We start from the raw sequence: 22,637 nt of genomic DNA, 5'->3' as shown, positions 1-22,637 counted from the left end.
TGAACTCATGAAGATGAGTCTTCCTGACTCCCGTTCTGGTTACTCTTATCTACTGTGCCACCTAATCTATGTTGCAACTATTCAATGAGACCAATAGAAATAGTTTCCCATTCTGAGTCTAGGAAAGTGTGCTAGTATAATTTACTTGAGGATAATTCCTAAAGTCTTACTTGCTCCTACCTGCCCAAGAATCCATTTGAATTTGAATATTTGAGATGATCTTCAACATACCCCAATCAGTAAAACAACTATTTCTTTTTGATCACCAAAATATTGCATAGTCTGTGCAAAGCAATTTTTCTGTAAATTATCTAAAACCTTGTATCAACAACTTGTACACTAACTATTAGTTTTATAAAACTTCTGAATTCACAATTCAGATGGATGGCCATTCCTTTTCTTTCAAATCCAGTGTTACTAGAATTTCATTAAGGCTTTTTGCTCCTTCTTTTTGAAACTGTCATCATTTATTTACATCCATATACGTTCAAAGTCAAAAACCTGATATAATTTTAATAGTTCTTCCCAACTGCTAGAGAGGCGCCAAGTATTTATCCTGAAGCTATATTAATGCTTTTAAATAAAATTTCAGTTAAACACGCTCCTAAGTTTGCTAATATGGGCAGATGTACATTTAACACAAAGTCATAAAAGTTTGTGATTATGCAAATACACATGAAACCTTTGGCATGAGAATTCCTTCTACTAGTGTATGTCACAACCCATTTAATAGAGAAGGCGAGGATTAAGTCTGAGGTTCTAAGAGGATATGTAGTTTCCCCAGGCCACCCAGCAAATACCCATCAGCTAAGACTTGAACCCAGTACTATATTGAACCCCATTATGCCATATTATCCCCCATAAAATTTTTTGGTTTATGGTTCCCTAGATAGACAAATGTAAATCTTAGAGGACTTTTCCAAATCTATGTCAGTTTAGCGCTATCTATGAAACAGAATTTACAGATACTTAAGGAGGCCCAAATATATGGTACATGAAAGCCACAAATTTACCTTTTATATTTCCCTGGATTCCCATTGTGTTTTGCCTGCCTTTAATGATAGGTAATAGGTTTCTGGGATTTTCCTCACATAGCAGGACCTGTTAGTTGTCTAGTTAGTTTCATAGCCCAGTGTGAAAAGTTTTTGTGATTCCTAAAATAATCATGACATACCACATAAGCTCAAGTTCTCTTTTCTGCCTTATCTGATTCTTGAATTTCTGGTTGTCTCCTTAATCCATCATAACTCACATAACTATTAACATATAAATGTACAATTGCTCACTCATCTCCTGCCTGTGCTTATATAGCCAAAATGTGAACTACTAAAAACAAACAAACCAAGGAAAAACTACCACCACCTACAGAATAGCTTTTTTCCTTTTAATTAGAGCATTTGGACTTAGAGAAATAAATATCTTCTATTCTTATCTAAAGGCCTTTCTATCCTGACTCAGATGAACATTCCCTTAATCATAAGAACACTGATTTCTTTTTCCTGTTCAAATTTTCCTTGTTGCTAGACTAACTCCTCTTTCAGACAAATAGTCTTCAACTTCTTAGGGTACCAGTATGGTGGAGAGATCCTTGGCTCTGGAATCAGATTTGGCCTGAGAAGCTTCCTAGCACCATGGCCATAGGCAGTCACTAAACTTCTGTTTGCCTCAATTTCCTCAATTGTAGAAAGATAATGAAAACATTTACATCAACATGGCTATTGTAAGAATTTGATGAGATCAAATTTGTAAAGCACTTAGAACAGAACTTAGCACTTAGCCTCCTGAAAGAGGCCACACTGTTTTACCATGTTCAAATATGGTCCTCAGAAGCTCCATCCATCTTATCAGATGTGTCCCTATAGACTATATCTGCCAGTGGTCAGTGATGCTGATGCAGGCTTCCTGCCAAATATAATTCTGTTTGTGAGGCCAAATTGTTACTACTACAATCTGTAGTCATCAGTTTTCTTTCTTTGCCACATCTCATAGAAATCCAGTGACAGTCACCCAACACCAAACATAAAGAATTTCCTTGTACTCCATATCTCCAGCAAGTAGCTATGGCAATTAACTCATTGTGCTAATAAAATTCTGATTCTCTCCTAATCAAAACACAAGATGGTCATTAAGCCATATTCTTTCACACAGATGCACATTGCCAGACTTCCCATTGCTCCTATGAGGATGTCATATCATTCCCCTTACTCCCGGCAGACCAACTTTGTTGAGAGTTACTCTCAAAATACAGCTATTAATATGATCAAGAGGGTTCCTACTCTTATTTTTAAGCGGAAATAAGCTCCACAAGGGTGCTCTTCTTTCTAGGTTCACATCTTAGCCTTTCACTGTTTATTCACATCAGAAGTGATACTTTTTTATTAAAGCTTTTTATTTTCAAAACATATGCATGGATAAATTTTTCAACATTGATCCTTGTAAAATCTTGTATTCCAATTTTCCTCCATTCTCTGCATTTCTTCCCCTAGATGGCAAGTAATCCAAAATATATTAAACAGATACAGTTCTTCTATAATATTTTTACAATTACCTTGCTGCATAAGAAAAATCAGATCAAAAAGGGAAAAAAATTAGAAAGAAAATAAAATCCAAGTAAACGACAACAAAAAGAGTGAAAATGCTATGTTGTAATCCACACTCAGTTCCCACAGTTCTGTCTCTGGGTGTAAATGGCTCTCCTCATCACGAGATCTTTGGAACTGGCCTGAGTCATCTCATTGTTGAAAAGAGCCATGTTCATCAGAGTTGATCATTGTATAATCTTCTGCTCATTTCAGTTAGCATCAGTTCATGTAAATCTCTCCAAGCCTCTCTGAAATCATCCTGCTGATCATTTCTTACAGAACAATAATATTCCATAACATTCAGATAGCATAACTTCTTCAGCCATTCCCCAACTGATGGACATCTATTCAGTTTTCAGTTTCTTGCCAAGAGATATATTTAGAGCAAAAATCTTATTGTAAGAGCTTACTATAGTGTAGTTTTAACAGTGGTCTATGCTCACATGAAAAAAAAAAAATGCTCCTCTTGGATTTGCCTGGAGTGCTCAAATTCATTAATTCTTCACAATGTGAATTATCAAGAATTCTCCATAATACCATATTTTAGAAAATACCATTATCTAAACAAGTTCTGGGGGAAACAAAGCTTTAGTCAGAAGCAGATAGCTTTATATGTTTGTAGGATTAGAATGCTTAAAGTTTTCAGATTATGAGGTCTATTTTTCTTTTCATTTCTTTTTTAGTGAGAAGCCATTTGTTTAGTTATAGTGAATGTGACTTCACGGAAAATTGAGAGTGTTTCAAATGTTGAGTGCTTCATTAAACAATCTACTCGTCTTCCTCCAGTGATGCATAATGACAAAGGTGACCCTGAGTTCTCCAAAGCTATGCCAGGGAAAAGCAAATGCTGGCAGGTCCTACCAAGCTGGAAAGACTTTGAAACTGTGCCAGCTGAGGGATGGTGTCTATTGTCTGAGATCCAAGCCTGGCCAAGTTAAAAGTGGCTAATCCTTTAAACTCTCAAAAACTATCCACTAAGTTGTTGGAAAGTTGCAGTCTCTGATAGTGAAGAGCTTGTCCACGCTGATGAAATCACAGATAATTGAAGAATTAAATAAGACTAACCTGCCAAATAATTTTTCATTTGAACAATTTATAGTTATTGCAATGATATGCTATATTTGCTAAAATAAAGCAATATAATGTCTAGAAATATAAAAGATATCTCCACTGTTGATACCTTTCAAAGGTAACTTTGGGTTTTTAATGGCACGGTACAGGCTCTAGTAGGTCCTATCAAGATGCAAAGTCTTCAAATATGTATTCTTGTTCCAAGAATCGGGCTGGATGAGTTCAGAAAAAGTCATCATTACAATAGGCATTAATTGTTCACCAGTTAACCACACATGACAATTTACAAGCTACTACTAATATATAAACAGGGGTTGAAAGAGATAAAGAGGAATATGGGAAGTAAAATGGATAATTTTGATCATGTTAAATTTAAAAGGTCTTGCACAACTGAAGCCAATAAATTCTAGATTAGATGTAAAGCAAGGAACTAAAGAGAAAATTACAGCAAGTGCCTCTGATAAAGGCCTCATTTCTCAAATATATAGGAAACTGAGTCAGATTTATAAAAATTAGAATCATTCCCCAACTGATAGTCAAATGATATGAATAGGTAATATTCAGATAAAGAAATCAAAACTATCTATAGTCACATGAAAAAATGCTTTAAATCACTACTGATTAGCAAAAGATAAATTAAAACAATTCTGAGGTACCATCTCAGATCTTAGATTAATTAATATGACAGGAAGGGAAAATGACAAATTTTGGAGGGGTTATGGAAAAATTGAGACATGTAAGCACTGTTGGTAGAGTTGTGAACTGATCCAAACTGATTCCATTCTGGAAAACAGCTTGGAACTTTGTCCAGAGAATTTTAAAATCATAATACTCTTTGATATAACAATACCACTATAAGGCCTATATCCCAAAGAGATTTAAAAAAAAAAAAAAGGAAAAGAATCTAGGTGTACAAAAATATTTATAGCAACTCTTTTTGTGGTAGCAATGAATAGAAAATTGAAGCAATGCAGATCGACAGGGGAATAGTTGAACAAGTTGTGGCATGTAATTGTGATATAACAAATAATGAACAGGATGGTTTCAGAAAAACACGAACTGATGCACAGTGAAGAAAGCAGAACCAGAAAAATATTGTACAAGTTAACGATGATGTTATAGTGATGATCAAATGTGAAAGATTTATAGTTACTCTGATCAATATAATGATCTGACAGTTCTGAAGAATTATGATGAAAAATGCTATTTGCCTTTAGAGAGAGAACTGATTAACTCTGACGTAAACTTTTTTTACTTTTCTTTCTTGCAACATGACTAGTATGGAAATACATTTTGTGTGATTTCATATGTATAATTGGCATATTGTTTGTCTTCTCAATAGGTGGGAAAGGATAGAAGGGAGAGAGAGAACTTGGTAAATGGTGCTAAATGGGGCAGTGGATAGGGCATCAGCCCTGAGGTCAGGAGAACCTGAGTTCAAATCTAGTCTCAGATACCTAACACTTCTTAGCTGTGTGACCCTGGGCAAGTCACTTAACCCCAGTCACCACAGCAAAATAAATAAATAGATGCTCTGAATAAATAATCATTTTTTAAGATCTCTATTAATGAACAAAGAATTCATATTAATAGAATAAGTCAACAAGCATTTATTAGACACTTTTCTATGCCAAGAATTCTTAAATTTAGGAGCTACAAAGGAAAAACAAAATAAGCTCTGTCTTTTGGGTACATTATAGTAAGAAAAACAACACTTCTAGGTATATATAAAACTCATTTTAAAAAAGCTTTAAATTTTAATATTGTATCTTTACTATTAAAATAATAATAATTCATTTTATTCCATTGCTTCTGTGATTTCATTGGTGTGAATATTCTTCTAAATGATGTAAAATGCAATTATCCATGTCTGCCTATCCAATTTAACTCTTATCTCTGTAGATCTACAAATCTGCCACAGTAGTTTAGCTAGTAATGTCAAAGTTGATATGATTTAGTTCATCTTTTATTATGTCACTTCATTGGTCATTGGGGTAAAGATTTTACATTTAGAATAAAAACAAGTAAGTTATTGTTTGTAGACTTCTAAAAACTGTAGGATTCTTAGTGTTCTTTGCTATCTCATTACTAAAATGAAAGAGGACCACAGAAGGCTGAAGACTAGTTTATGTTTTTTCATTTTGTTTCATGGATCGCCAAGGCCAAAAATGTATCAAGTGATAAATAGATTTCACTACTAATAAGCCAATGGAATGGGATCAGGCTATGGTGAAATATGAGGGAAATCTTTGCATCAATAGCTGCAGTGTTGGTCCCAACCCAAACTGAATTACAACTGCTCAGTGGCTTAAGTCATAGAAATACCAACAACAATTGCTATGGCCACTACTTTAGCCTTCTTTCCCTCAGGAAATTGAGAAGATTCGGCCATGAATATGACTTTGTTGTCCTGGTTTAATTATCAATTGGGCCTGTGAAGTCATGGTGTCTAGGGTTTCAGTGACAATACTATACTACAAGTCAATCTACAAATGACAGGAGACAAAGCAGGAAAGGAAAGGTTGGCCTTCCTCTTCAGTAAAGGGGGCTGAGCAATGTACACTCCTGGTAAGCAAAAGGATTAATCTTTCCTATCCACTATTTCTAGATTATGTTCCCCCCACTGTATTATAAGGAACATTGAATCTTTCCATATGCCTTAAAAATTAGTAATTTTTTTTAATTATTCATTCAAATGGACAGTCTCCTGCTAAGTCTCTTTTTACTACCTAAACTGGGCCTCAGATGGTAGTCATAATCTGGGATCAAAGCCTTTCTGGCATGAACAGAGATTATGTTTTATGGCCAAGTTTTCAAGATCCCAAGATCACTTTGAATCACAGGGAGGTATATAGGTAGAACTTTGTAGAGGAAAATATTTCTTATTTATAAATATATATGTGAAATATGTATATGTTTACATATCACATATATAATATACATTAATATACTATTTACTTTCAAGTTGTCATCTGTAAGTAAAAATTCTAATAGGATTTCATAATATTAGGGTATGAATTAAAAAAGTCAAAAAAAATCACCTCCCAAAAAGCTCATTTTGTTGGTATTTTTAAAATCAATCATTTGTTGTTTTCAAATAAGTAACATTTTAAAAATAGTTTGGGGTTTTGATCATTTGGTCATTAATTCCTCAGATATCTATTGAGTAAAATGTGCCTCCTGAGAAAGTACCTGCCAGACACTCAGATAATAAATACTAGACAGGCATATATATATATTTATATGGTTATGTTTTGAGAATAACTTTATCAGTTACTTAATTTTTATTTTCCTATGCCTGTTTTAAATGCAGATTCCAGAACAGTTTGGTCCAATAAGAACAGTAGCTGAGGGAAAAGGTGATGTTGTCTTGATTGGCACTACTAGGAACTTTGTTTTACAAGGCACTCTGTCTGGGGATTTTAATCCAATTACCCAGGTAAGTTTCAACTGGGGGTAAGTTAACCAAAATTTTATTATTTTGCGGTTTTAAGCTATAATAGAATATATTATAAAGTAGTGTGCTAAAGTGGCAAATCACTAACTTGGAAATTAGAAAATTCACGTCCTGACAGTCCCAACTCTGGCCTCCTAACTTGCTGTGATTTGGCAGTTAATCTTGACTTTCTGGACTATATGTTCCTGACATAAAATGAATAGATTAAACTAGTTGATCTCTGAGGTCCCTTTCTGTGCCAAGATTCTGAGTTTAGAGAGAGTTAAGCTTCCTAGGTGTTAATATAATGGTCTGCTTAGGTTTACAAGTTATTCCAGACTCCACTCTTACCTTTACAATACATCTTTCATATACTGCCTGAATAATCCCCTTTTATCCATGAATCTGACCATATTACTTGCTTTAAAAAGTCATCAGTGACTTCCTATAATTCTTACTTCATAGATGAAACCCAGGTGTCCAGAGCAAGGATGGTATCCTATTTTAGTCTAAGTCTTTTTTAATATACTATTTGTTCTTGCTGAAATGAACAACTCTCTGTCCCCCAAATACAAACTGTGTTTATATGTCTTTTCTCAGGATATTCACTTTATCTAGAATGTTCTCCTTCACCTTCTATAGAATTCCTACCATCTTTTAGCTTTTAGTTCATAACCAGGTATACCCAGCGAAAAAACTCTGTGAGATGACTATGAACCACTACATAGAATTCCCAATCTCTCTATTTTTGTCTGCCTGCATTTTTGATTTCCTTCACAGGCTAATTGTACACTGTTTCAAAGTCTGACTCTTTTTATACAGCAAAATAACTGTTTGGACATGTGTACATATATGGTATTTAACTTATACTTTAACATATTTAACATGTATTGGTCAATCTGCCATCTGGGGGAAGGGGTGGGGGAAGGAGAGAAAAAGTTGGAACAAAAGGATTTGCAACTGTCAATGCTGAAAAATTACCTATGCATATATTTTTAAATAAAAAGCTATAAAAAACCAAAACAAACATACAAAACAAACCAAAAAAAGTGGGTTCATAACATATTTTTATTGCTGTCCACTGATTCAGGTAATAACTATTTCTACTACCTGGCTCATAGGGATTGTTATAAGAAAAACACAATAGAAATATAAGGTATGACTAGTTTATAGAATGTAAGCTAAAAATGAAAATTATGGAAGAAACAAACTGAGAAGAATAAATGCAAATTGTGCCATCAAACCATAATTCATGATATACTAAAACCATACTTTTGATTTTAGTATTTTAGAAAACAATTTCTTTTCCTCTTTATTTTTTGTAGGGCCATACTGATGAACTCTGGGGGCTGGCCATCCATTCTTCTAAATCTCAATTCTTGACATGTGGACATGACAAACATGTTACACTCTGGGATGCAATAAGTCATCAGCCTATCTGGAGTAAAATAATAGAGGTAAATGCCTGCATAAAGCTAGTATTTTGTTCTGATTTATACATGCACACATTACAAATATAATATATTAATTTTCTTAAATAATTTTACATGAAAGAAAAAGTGATTATAACCAAGCTTTCATACAATGAATTTCTTTTAGAAATTTCATAATGACCTTGAGTCAAACATTTTCTGTTTTATAATTTGAAGGCTTATTTTTGAGCTTTCAGTCAGGTAATTTATTAGGCTGCTCCCTAAATTATACTTTTCAAAAAAATATGTTAACTATCAAGTTCCACAACTGAAATTTGACCAAGGACTTTAAAATGGCTAAAATAATTTAGAGATAATTATTAAAAAATCTATATGTGCTCTGCAGATCTTTACCCCAATGCCTGATCTCACAGATAAGACTCAGGTCTACAGAACCAGATTCTGTTGATAATGGGGCAGCTAGAAAATTTGAGTTCATATCTGGTCTCAGACACTTAACATGTCCCAGCTGTGTGACCCTGGGCAAGTCACTTAACCCCAATTGCCTCAGCAAAAAGAAAAAAATTCTATTGGAAATTCTTTAATGCCACTGGTTCAAGCACTTACTAATGTGCTCTCTACTCTCCCTGCCCCAGTTTAGTTATCTAGTGTTAAGTAGATTATAGAAAGGAATATTTATCAGATGGAATGGAAGATTAGGTAGTATAGCCACACTCCCAATGTCTGTGGTATACTCTTGCATAAATACATGGATCTCAAGCAAAAGTGAGCTAAATCTTACAAAGCATATGTGAAGGAATGGCTCACAGCTCCTGGTTTCTGTAATCTCTTCATTCTGTTTATGTGGTACTCAAGAAGTTCCATTTAAGCATGGTGAACTATTGTTACCTCTCCTTGGCTCTTGATACAAACGCTGCTATTTATTGATTGGAAGATGCAGCTAGGATGCTGATGGGAAAATGGGAAGCCCCAAATTCTTTAAGGCCTTAAAGCTTACAAAGTTCTCCTCTGGCTATAACAGGAGAAAGGGACAAGGAGGAGACTTAGTCCAAAGCCAAAGTCAAGGCCTCTCTCTTCCCCTCTTTCACCCAAGCAATTGGTCCTCAGGAGACTTAGTTGAATTCTAGGTTGGCTCTAACTTCTCAATGAATCCAGTTATAACAAGCTTGAAAATTTAGAGATAACTCCTGGGATTTGGCCAAGTTTCATCAGCTGTTCAGGTACCATTCTTGTACAGTATCATTTCATACTGCAGGTTCAAAAATTTTTTTGCACTTAAGCAAAGAGTCTTAAACTGGCACCCAAGAATTTGAAGGAAATATGTGATTCTGAGAATGTTTTCATCAGATTACCAACGGGATCCATAACAAAAAGATTAAGAACCTTTCCCCAAAACTTATGATTGATTTATTTAGCTTTATTCTCAGATAGTTAAGACTTCAAGGTTAAAATAAGGTAAGATTATTTCAGCCTCACCTTTATATCTAAAAGAATCTTTAAATGGGTTAACTTAAAACTTAAAACCGAGGTAGAAAAAATAAAATTCTACTTTTAGCTCCAGTGCTTCATATAATCACAGAATTTCAGAATTTGTAGGGATCTGAATGGCCATTTAGTCTCATCTGTACCTTAAAAGGAATAATCTTAATTACATTAACTAGATAAGCAGTCATCCAGCCTTTGCATAAAAACCTCAAATAAGGAAATCTTCAAGTATGATGTTGAAAGTTAATGATATTTGTTTATTCTTCCAACTTCATATGGATAAACTCTTCATGGGTGATTTAAATAACTATTACATATCAGAACACTAAAAGAAACACTAAAAGATACTATGTATCTTTCTACTTGAAAGTCTTCATAACATAACATTGTCTTTGGAATCAAAAGTTCTAGGTTTATGTTTCAACTCTGTACTTATTAGATATATAATTGTGGCCAAATCACAAATCATCCCACCTTTATGAACCTCACTTTCTTGATCTATAAAGTGGGATAATTATCTCAGGTAATGATTGTAAAGAGGGTTTTACAAATTCTAATTTTTTAATTAATACTTTTTTTGATACTGGATAATACATATTCATTGATAAAGCAATAGAACAATGTACAGATTCTACATCAAATTCCCACTAGGGGAAAAATGGCATGGTTTTAAGAAAAGAATTACTGTTACCTTTTAAAAATAGAAGTATAAGGATAAAAGTATAGTGGTTATTATGTAAAGAACATTACCTTTCCATCTCTAACACCTGGCACAATATTTTGAATACAATAAGTATTGAATAAGCATTAAATAAATGAATAATAATAGTTCACCTTTATAAACAACTTTGAATATTTGGAAAGAATTTTCTTTACAACAGTCCTGTGAGATATCCCTATGAGGAAATTGAGGTTGATAGAAGTTAAGTAGCTTTACAAGTCATAAATTTCAGAGCATGATCCCAGTCAAATTGATGATTGTGTTTTTTTAAATTATCTTAATGTCCATGTCAGTAGTAGTGCTGGGAAACTCCCTCTTGCTACAGTATCTGCTCCTATTCCATCATTAATAATTTCCTATTTACATTTTTCTTGTGTTTACTTCACAAATCTTATCCATCACACCTTTTCTGTCTATCTACTTCTTCCTACTTATAGGGTCTCTATCCCAGTTTGGGCCCTTGACATTATTACCTATACTATTATAGCCTCCTACTTGATCCTCCTGCCTCAACTGTTTCTGCTTTCTTCAATCCATCTTTCATAGAGTTGCCGAAATGATTTCTAAATTAGATCTAACCATATCACATCTTTGCTTAAGAAGATATAAGATCTCCTACTTTTTGCCTCTGAGTTAAATACAAACTCCAATGAAGGAAGGCCCTTATGATAGAGCTCTAGTTTTTCTTTTCAAGTTTATTGTACATAACTTTACCTTATGCACTCTATGTGTCAACAAAACTGGCTTACCTAATGCATCTTATTTCAGAGGGTATCTGTCCTCTCCTTCCTCAAATTCACCTCCTCAAATCCTTGGCTCCCTTCAAGGCTTAGCTCAGATGCCATATCCTTAATAGCCTGAACTTCCCCCAGAAGTAGAATATAAGTTCCTTGGGGACAAAGAGTATTACAGTTAGTCTTTGTATCTCTAGATCTTAGCATAATGATTTGATAACAGATCTTTAATAAATACCTGTTGAATGAAATGGCTTTAAGCAAGTCACTTAACTAGTCTCTGCATTTATTTCTTATGTGTAAAATAGGGTTAATAATAATTGTACCAACAATCTTATGACAAGATTGATATGAGAAAAGTGTTATAGACATAGACATACGCAGTTGTTTTTGTTGTTGTTACTGCATTGGAACAGTGAGAGAAAAGACAAATAAAATGACTATAGAGTTTGTTGTGGCAGACACTGAGGCAAAATGATAATACAGATAATGCCATGTTGCTTTTCCTTGTGGCTTAGGATAAGGGGGCAGTAGACACAATAATATCCATCCATTCATTCACTTATTTACTATTTCACTCCTGGTCTCTAAGTGTAGGCTTGGTCTTCCTACTTCTAGAGAAATTAAATCTTCCTAGACCTAGTTGTATTCCAGACTCTCAATAAGTTTCAAACAGTCCCTGCTTCCTCAGAAGTGGGGCTTTTAGGGATCTCATCTTCACATTGAGATAAATAAAATAGGAGCTCCACACCATGCTGACACCCAGGGACCTTAAACTGCAACTGTATTTTAAGCATACTCAGAAACAACAAAATCCATTTCTTGGCTCCATTTTTACTCTTATTGTGTTCTTTCAGTTCACCTTTCACTTCTGCATATTTGCATTCCCAATCATTTGTCCTTTCTTTTGTTTCTTTGATACAACTTGCCACCATGAATTCAAGTTTTTCCATCCTGCCAATTATTTCTGCTGTGCAGGTCATAAATTCTGGTCTCATAATTCTCATTTCTCTTTTAAAGAACTCAGTAACTGTTGTGGTTACATACTAGCCTTAAAATCCACATGGTTCCCTGTCTCATCAGGTATTAAATCAGTTTCTTTTGTTTTGCAATATTTGTTCATAGATACCTAAATTATTTACGTACTAGTTTGGAGGACATATTTTCTTCTCTGTCGATTTGCCTGCTTATGTGCAAAGTATTAGAATTTCCTTCCTCCCAAGAGCATTGGTCATTTCAATCCCTTTTTTCCCTTATTTTCCCCTTTTATATTCTGACATTCCTTTCTAATAGTGGTTTCCTGGATGCTGAATCTCAGGTGTCTCAGCCCTTTCCCTTGGGCAATTCATGATTCATCACCTGCCCAGCTCTCTGTTATAAATGACTTTTTGGGAAACAGAACAGTCCCCAACTGGATGCTAAGCATTTTACCCTCCAGCTTAATGAAGGGTATACACACATACCTCCTTCTCTTCCTCTCCACACATGACATCCTGCCCCATTCTCTGTTTCTCAGTTCCATGGCACAGGAATACAGAATGTTGTCATATTGCTACCTTCACAACCTGAACAAATTTCTTCGATTTGGATTTTAGCTCTCCATGGTATTGGATGAGGGGTTCATTGTGTGGATTTGAACTCTGTTCTGTTACAAATCCAAACACACTTTCTGCCCTGTTCCTTTTGCTCTGCTCTTTATCTGCACAGCTCTAGTAAACATAAAACATTGCCACAGCACTTTTACAACCTCAGCAAATTTCTGCAGCATGGTGTTTGGATCTCTAAGTGAGATCATGTTATGGGGATCTAAAAAACAAGCCAGTGGGTCAGGTTAGCTAGTATAGTCTTGCAGTTGAAAGCTGGGCATGGTGGACGGTAGGGGAAAAGGTATTCAGTGAGCACAAGTTAGGTTATCAGTTTGTGAAAGTTTTATCTTCTTTGATTGTTAGTATCTTAGACTATGGAGACAGGTGAAGTTGCTTTATCTCTGCAGCACAATTTCTATTTTTTGAAAGGTTTGAGAGATTGCAAAAATAAGAGAAAATATTTAGTTCTTCATCTTGTTGGTCATATAACCTGGAAGTTTTCCCTTATTATCAATTCATTTGCCCACTCCTATCTAAGTATATAATTTTTGATAATGATTTGATTACAACCTCCAAGAAAACACTATATAAAAATGATGAGTTTTTTGAAAAGTCTCATTCCGATCTTTTAGTTTCACAGCACGTTCAGTTTGAGTTTCAGAGTATGAAAAGGAGAGGTGCTAGTTTGGGAAGGTGGTGGGTTAGGGCCAGATTGTGAAAGACTAAATAGCTAAACAAAGGCATTTATGTTTATCTCTTAAGTATCAACTAGTCAACTCAGTCATTTTCCCTATAAAGAAAATATCCCAAACAGTATATAATAATAATTTTTATTTCCAGGCAGTTAAGTAGAAACTTATATTTGAAAAGGATACCATTCAGTATATTGATTTAACAAGATTTTTTCAATATGGAGATTTCCATTCTACTGTTGAAGATATAACCTGAATCTGATGTATGAAGAAACCTTAAAGACTAATGAATCATAGAATCTCATTTTCAAAGAAAAATTAAATCAGCTTAAATAGAAATATCCTCAAAAACAGGGGTCCTCAAATTACGGCCCGTGGGCCACATGTGGCAGCTGAGGACAGTTATCCCCCTCACCTAGGGCTATGAAGTCTCTTTATTTAAAGGCCCACAAAACAAAGTTTTTGTTTTTACTATAGTCTGGCCTTCCAACAGTCTGAGAGACAGTGAACTGGCCCTCTATTTAAAAAGTTTGAGGACCCCTGCTCAAAAACATCTTTCCAGCTTTTATATGAAAATCTCTGGAAAGAGTCAACTTCACTTTTACATAACTCAGATTGTTAGGAAATTTTCCTACTATGATTTTATGGTATTTTGGAGTTTCTAGCACCTTTGTATTTTAGTCCTGCAGCTAAAGTGCCTTTCTTAAGCCAATCCAGAGATGTGCCAACATATTGAAAGTGCTTAGCTTGGCATCAAAGAACTTTCCCCCATCCTTTATAAGGCAGCTATGGATATATTTCAGAAAATCTAAAAATTGGAAGTCAAAAAAATAATAAATTATATCATTTTAACAAACCTCTAACTGAAATGTATCATTTCTTTCCATTATGAATGTAAGCAACAAATCACAGTAGTATTAGTACTCCCTATACTTTCTCACCAATAGAAATCACAGATATTTTTCATATCATATAACATATGTGGCAGATATCTTGAAATACTTACATTATTGTAGTCTTCCTCTCTACAGACTATATTTAAATATAATCAGTATCCTTTGTAATCCTGTGTGTTTTGTTTTTATGTAATTAAAAAAAAATTATTTGGAGAAGGGATTCATAGGTTTTATCAAACTTTGAAAAGGATCCATGATACATATAAGGTTAAGAACCTCTGCATTATATTATTCAGAGATGGAAGGCAATATATGCCTGATTGACCAGATGACATCCTGTTTGAACCACCAGCCCATGGTCTCAATTTCTCTCAGGAGCATGCTTCTTTCCTGAGAGGCTGCAGTATCAATATTGACCACCAGATGGTACTCAGCTTACAAAAGCTTCGGGTGTTTGCCACTGTAACCAAGCCCACACTTCAGAGTTGGTAAGCAATTTATATTAACTTCCATTATCTGGATCCAAAATCACATTGATTTAGAATCACACTGTATATCATACAAATTTTTTTCCAGTATGAACATCTAAATTACCATTGTATTTCTGGACTCAAAAGGAGTGACCAAAAAAAAAAAAAAATTAGGGGATGAAATGAAACATCATTCATAATACTAAGATATGAAATCTACTCTCTCTACATAATTCAGGAACTACCCCTCCCACCCACCTCACCCCCGCCATTTGTCTAGGCTTCCCTCTTTGTTATCACAGACTTCTGAATTCAGAGATGTAATCAGTCAATCCACAATCATTTATTGAAAACCTACTATTGTGTTCCAGAAACTGCTAATCAAAAGAGATACAAAAAGAAAAAAGAAAACATTCTCTACCCCAAAGGAACTTTTGGTCAATCAAGGAAGACAACATGTACATAAATAAATATGAACAAAATATATTCAAAACAAATTTATGGTAATTTGTAGGAAGAAGACATTAGCAGTTGTGAGGATCAGGGAGGTTTCATGTAAAAGATGACATTGGAGTTGAGGTGTTACTAAGGGAAAGAAGTGAATAGGAAATTTATACTCACATATGATCTGCCAGTGAGAAAAGACAAAAAACAGCAAGACCAGTCTGACTGAACTGTACAATATGGGAAGAGTAATGTTAGGTTGAGAAGATAAGCTAGGACCAGATTGTGAAAGTCTTTAGTTAACAAAGTTTTTATTTACCTCTAAAGGCAATAGGAAGCCATGGAAGTTTTATGAGTAGAGGAGTGAAATGGTTAGACTTGTACTTTTAGAAAATCACTTTAGGGAGTAGGTAACCAAGATGGCAGCATAACATTAAAGTTAAAAGGTAAGAAATAGACTGGGGAAATGAGCAAACAATTTTTTTAAAAGAATCTGACCTTAGAAAATTACTCTAGTGACAGGAAGGTCAAAATACAAACTCTGAAAACAACACGGTCAAAATAGCTACATACAAAACCTCAAAGAGATATGAATAGATTTCAGACCCAAAAAAAAAGAATTCATGAAAGAGCTCAAAAGAGATTTTTAAAATAGGAAAAGAGAAGTAGAAGAAAAATGAGAAAAGAAATGAGAGTAATGCAAGAAAATCATGAAAAAAAGAATCAACATCTTGGTAAATGAGATCGGCAAAAAAAAAAAAGTATATAATGCTGTAAAAAAAAAAAATACACTAAAAGGTAAAAAAGGTATAAAAATCCCTTGAAGAAAAGAATTCCTTTAAAAGTAGAATTGACCGCATAAAAAGAAGCTCACTAAAGAAAATAATTTCTTAAAAATTAGAATTGTTCAACTAGAACCTAATGATTCTGTGAGGCATAAAGAAATAATAAAACAAAGTCAAAAGAATGAAAAAAAGAATATGTGAAATATCTCAATGGAAAAATTACTAACCTGAAAAACAGATTAAAGAGAGATAATTTAAGAATTTTTGTACTACCAGAAAAATCATCCCCAAAAGAGAGCCTAGAAATCATATTTCAAGAAATTATCAAGGAATACTGTCCAGGTATCCTACAGCCAAAAGGTAAAATAGAAATTGAGAGAATCCACCTTTCACTTAATGAAAGAGATCCTGTAATGAAAACTCCTAGGAATATTATAACCACTTTCCAGAGTTCCCAAGACAAAAGGAGAAAATATTGCAAACAGTCAGAAAGAAACATTTCAAGTATCATGGAGCCACTGTCAGTATCACACAAGATTTAGAAGTTTCTATGTGAAAAGATCAGGGGATGTGGAATATGTTATTTTAAAGGATGAAGGAGCTAGGACTTCAAGAATTCCTTCCCAGTAAAACTGAAGAGTTTCAAGTATTTCTATTGAAATTGTTTTGAAAAGACCAGAGCTGAATAGAAAGTTTAACTTTCAAATATAAGACTCAAGAGAAGCATAAAAGATGCAGTAAGATTAAATTGTTTACATTCCTATATAGGAAGATGATACTTGTAACTCCTAAGAATTTTATCATTATTAGACTTGTTAGAAGGAATATCCATAGAGGGCATGAAGGTTAGTTGATTATGATGGGATGATAGTTAAAAAAAAAAAAAATTAAGATGTGAGAAAGAGGGGTATATTGGGGAAAGATGGAAGAGAAGGGTAGAATGGGGTAAATTATCTCACATAAAAGAGCTTATACAGTGGAGGGGAAGATTCAAGATTGAGTGGGGGATGAGGTAGCAGACAACATTTGAATCTTGATATAGAAAGCTATCTTACTTTATAGGAAAGTATGAGGGGAAAGAGATAATTGGGGGGAGAGGGCATTAATTAAAGGTGGTGGTAGTCAGAAACAAAACACTTTTGAAGAGGGGCAAAGTGAAAGGAAAGAGAGAAGGATAAACAAGGGGGGGAAATAGGATGGGAGGTAATCCTAAATATATATGTGTATGTGTGTGTGTGTGTATATATAGCAAGTTTCGTTAATAAAAGTCTTGTTTTTCAAACATGTAAAGCACTGAATCAAATTTATAAGAATATAAGTTATTCTCCTGTTAATAAACTGTTAAAGTATATGAAGTTTTCAGATGTAGAAATCAAAGCTATCTATAGTCGAATGAAAAAATGTTTTAAATCACTACTGATTAGAGAAAGGCAAATTAAAATAGCCTGGGGTACCCCTTCAGAGTAGTCAGATTGGCTAATATTATGAAAAGCAAAATGACAAATGTGGTAGGAATGTGGGAAATCTGGGACATTATAAAGTACTGTTGTGGAGTTGTGAATTAATCTAACCATTCTGGAGAGCAGTTTGGGACTATGGCCAAAGGATTACTGGGCAAATCCTTTGACCAAGAAATATCACTGTATCCCAAAATCCTGTACCCCAAAGAGATTTTTTTAAAATAAAAAGAAAAGGACTTATGTGTACAAAAATATTTATAGCAGCTCTTTATGTGGTAGCAAAGTGTTGGAAATTGAAGGGCTGCCAATCAATTAAGGAATGACTGAACAAGTTATGGTATGTAATTTTGATAGAATACTAATGTACTGTAAGAAATGATAAGTAGGATGCTTTCAGGAAACATGAAAGGAAAGATTTACATGAACTGATACAAAGTGAAGTGAGTAGAACCAGAACAGTGTACACAGTAACAGCAATAAAATATGATGATCAACTGTGAAAGATTTAATTATTCTCAACAATACAATGATCTGAATGAATTACAAAGGATTTTTTATGAAAAATGTTATTCACCTTCAGAGAAAAATTGATGGTATCTGAATGCAGATTGAAGCATTTCTTTTTTTCTTTTTCTTTTTTTTTTGTCTGTGTTTTCTTTCATAATATAACTAATACAGAAATATGTTTTGCTTGATTGTACATGTATAACCTTTATCAAATTGCTTGCCTTCTCAGTGAGGAGGAAGAGAGAAAGAATTTAGAAATCAAAATGTTTTAAATTGAATATTTAAAATTGTTTTATATATAATTTTAAAAATAAAATATTTTTCAAAAATTTTAAATCACTTTAAGTAACTAGAAGATAGGAGTAGATGGAGACTTGTGGAAGGAAAACCAATTAGTAAAGCTTTGCAATGGTCTGGGTGCTAAGTGATGTAGATCTAGATTAAGGTGGTAACTATGAGTAGATCATGTAATCTAAGAAGCAGATTGGACATATATGACTAGAGCTTGGGAAGCATACCAGAAATGAATGTAGAGAATTAAGTCTTCTGCATAAAGATGATACTTGAACCCATGTAAACTAATTAAAAACATCAAGAGAGAATATAGCTAGAGAAGAAGAGGGCCCAAGTGAGAGCTGTGGAATTATCCAATGGTGTGGTGTTATAAGGGGTATGCTTTTGATGAATCATCAAAGGAAACAGCATAGTGTATTTGGATAGTTTATCCTGAGCAAGATAAGCTGGAAAAGAAATAACATCTTCCTATATGAAGGCACCATTTCTACCCTTTTCTCAAGCTTTTTACTTGTCTTGGGATGAGAATCATTATTTCAACACTGGCCTCCATTTATCTAATTTTCTAGTTTTCAAGGCTTTAGGACAGTATTAGTTATGTCTCTGTGCTTCCCTTGTGATCCTGCTTAGTAGCCATTTTCATGACCTCTAGAAAGTTCTAAAACATGGTCAGTAGAAGGAAAAAAGAAAGCCAATTATAGATGCTTCAAAGCATCATGGCTTATCCTATTCAATCATGCAGCTTCCTACCCCAGACTATATTCAGGGCAATACAGTTTCCATTATTCACTTTATGCTTTAGAAAAAATCTTAGTATTTTAATTTCTGGTGCATCTTGGTATATCTCACAAAATATGTTATGTATTCCTCTGGAATTTTCCTAGAAACTGGCATCTCTACAGAAACAATAAAGGTTTTTACATAAAAACCACTGGCTATATTCATATTAAAATTAAACCTATATCTTAGCACCTATACCCATTGGTCCTAGCACTACCACTAAGATCCAGAGAAAAAATGTGGCTTTGCCAAGGTCACATTCAGTCATCACTGCCATAGTCAGAACTAGAAACCAGGAATCCCAACTCCCAGTCAGGAATTTTTCCTTCCATATCCCATTGTTTCTTCCTGAAATATGACATCACTCTAAATGAGTAAGAAAAAAAATTTCTTTTTGAAAATATTTTATTATAGGATTATCTTAAGGCAATAGACTCTTGCTTTTATTTGTTTAATAGAAATAAATTTTTCTGGCTATTAATTTATACCTCTTTTGAAATATTTTAGGATCCAGCACAGTCTTCTGGTTTTCATCCTTCAGGGTCTGTAATTGCAATTGGAACACTAACTGGAAGGTAAGATAAATGAGTGCTTTTCTTTAGTAGCTCACTGAAAATCAGATTTTTTTTTCTCCCAGAGACATATTCCAGTTGCATACTGGACTGCATTTTTTGAGAGTCTATTGGCTTTACCAGGAACCAAATACAAACTCACAAGCAAAGTTCAGCATTCATAATTAACTTTTTTCTTGTTACATTCTTACAAATAGCATTTTCTTTGCATGTTCCTTATTGTTTTTTATTATATGAAAAGGGTTGTTAAATGTTCAAATATGTTTTGTGTTTATTTTTCTGCCAGAATATAATATTTGGGATTTGATTTTATGAAAATCAAAAAATATTGGAGAAATATTGACCAATTGACCAAACATTAAGGAGCATTGTCTCAAAAATGGAATCTGATAAGCTCAACACAATGTTTTGTTAGACTATTTATCACATGCCTATGATTCAAATCAGGTTTTATCAGACTCTTGCCTTGACTTTTGAGTATACTTTCCAGTAACTAGATAACTAAGGCTAATCTTGCCTGATTAACATTTTTCAATAATCAGTGGTCTATACATATTAGTATATAATGAAGACAAAGAAGCAAACTGGGGCTTAAAAGTTGAATACAGAAAACTTAAATAAATTCCCTTAAATCTAGACCTTCTTTTTCAAATTGGATCAGAAGCAAAATAAAGGAGCTAGAACTACAATCCAAGAATCATCTACTCAGCAAAACTGAGTATAATCTTCAAGGGCGGCAGGGGAATCAATGAGAGCTGAATAGAAAATTTAACTTTCAAATATAAGAATCAAGAGAAGCATACATAAAAGGTTAAACAGGAAAGGCAAAGCATCCCTTCCTTTGGTTCCTAGACTTTGCATTGGTTTAAGGATATAATAGATGCCAATATATTAGTATTTTAAATGGGTTGCTAGAGTCAGCTTCATTCTTTCTGTTCAGGTTTTTAAAATACTGAAACTTAGAGAGTTTATTTAAGGTTAAATGGTTGTTATAGATAAACAGTGTAAAAAATAATAGTTCATAGGATTTAGAGCTAGATAGAGACCTTAGAGATTATCTACTTCAATAATTGGCAGATTTTTTTTCTTTAAATGAAAAAAAAGAATTAATCAAATTTAGCTTCCAGTTTAATTTTATGCATTTGGCAGCAAACACTTCTCTAAATGGCACTGTTGATCACCATCCCTTCTTGGATACTTTCTCCTCTCTGTTTTATTTAACACTGCTCTCTCCTGATTCTACCTTCTACATAAGTTTTCTTCTTCCTAGTCTCCTTGGCTGGATGTTCATCCTTGCCGTACCCTGGCCATACCTAGGTATGCTACTAAAGGCCTGTCTTCAATTTTTCTTCTATACTATCTAATGATTGTCTCAGCATCTCCCATCTGCTCAATTAGCTCTATATAGATGATTCCCAACTCTAAATATTCAACTTTTATCTCTTTCCCAAGTTCTAGTTTTGCATTACAAACTATTCTACACATTTCAGACTTGAAGTTCCATAGGCTTCTCAAATTTAATATGTCCCAAACAGAACTTATTACTACCTTAACCACAAACCCTCTCCTTTCCTGAACTTTCTTATTTGTGTTGAAGGTACCTCTACCTTCCCAGATTGATGAATAGAGATAAAGATAAAGATAATCAGCTCTTGGATAAGTCACTTCCTCTTTAGGGCCTCTTCTAACCCTGGGCAATTTCTTTCTAGCTCCTCTCATAGACACAAGATATTTCAATATAAAAAATACTGGGGGGAAGTCCCTAAGTGAATTGTTCATTGCACAAATAGCATGTATATATCTTATATGAACATAATTATTAATACATTCCTCATTAAAATATGAACTCCTTTAGGTTAGGGATCATGTCTTGGCCTTTATTTGTATTTCTAGAGCTTAATGTTGTGCCTGATAATTAATAAGGACATAATAAATACTTGGTGACTGACTAAATTAGCAGCCATACTAAGGAAGAATTGGGACAGGGGATGAACAAATATTTTATTTCCATGTGAGATTATTGAAGGAGAGTTGGACATAGATTGGGGTAGGAGAGGGAGGAACAAGCTGCTGCAAATTATATGATCATCAATCTAAGAATAAAAGAAAATCTAAATCTATCAGAGGCAATTTTGATCAACCATCTTAATTTACAAATTACACTTTGGTCCAAGAAAACAAAGTTCATTGTGGGCAGGGACAGCAATTCACCAAAGATGACTTCTCATTACTTTCTTGTTTAATACAGTGAAATTCTCATAGATGACAGATACTAGTAAAGTTTTCCTGGCTTCTCATGGAGTCTATACAATGAATTGTTGAAGAAACAAGATACTATCCATTATCTCTGCCTTTGAAATCCTTTAATGATGCAACTGATTCAGGCAGCTAAAGGAGGAGAAAAGACAGGGACAAGATCTCCTGAACTCATTCATGCACATGATTAACTTTAGTCCTCTCCCAATAGAGATAAAGGCCTTGATTAAACACTGAAAATATTCCTGGAGCCTATTCATTGCTCTCATAGATGTCCATTAGCTTATAACAACGTTCAAAGCAAAACAAAGAGGAGAATTTGTTCCTGACTTTACTTTGTGTCTGATTTAACTTTTAACTTTGTAACTGATTAGACTGTTGAGCCAGTCTCTAGACTTAAAACAATTGTTCTCAAACTTTTTAATCTGAAAAC

At 33.9% G+C, this 22,637-nt stretch overlaps 1 protein-coding gene across 6 annotated transcripts in view; it reads left to right on the top strand.

The window, feature by feature from the left end:
* The window catches only part of EML1 (EMAP like 1), a 189,040-nt gene that overhangs the window by 146,873 nt on the left and 19,530 nt on the right, over positions 1-22,637 (top strand). For all 6 annotated transcript variants that reach the window (XM_051978396.1, XM_051978395.1, XM_051978394.1 and 3 more), the window contains 3 exons: positions 6,967-7,092; positions 8,415-8,546; positions 19,884-19,951. In XM_051978396.1, coding sequence (XP_051834356.1) covers positions 6,967-7,092; positions 8,415-8,546; positions 19,884-19,951 — 326 coding nt within the window. The remainder of the gene's footprint in view (positions 1-6,966; positions 7,093-8,414; positions 8,547-19,883; positions 19,952-22,637) is intronic.

The sequence above is a fragment of the Antechinus flavipes genome, chromosome 2 (genome assembly GCF_016432865.1).
Source record: "Antechinus flavipes isolate AdamAnt ecotype Samford, QLD, Australia chromosome 2, AdamAnt_v2, whole genome shotgun sequence".
Classification (NCBI taxonomy): domain Eukaryota; kingdom Metazoa; phylum Chordata; class Mammalia; order Dasyuromorphia; family Dasyuridae; genus Antechinus; species Antechinus flavipes.
The sequence above is the reverse complement of the archived record's forward strand: the minus strand, read 5'-3'. Positions and strand labels throughout refer to the sequence as shown.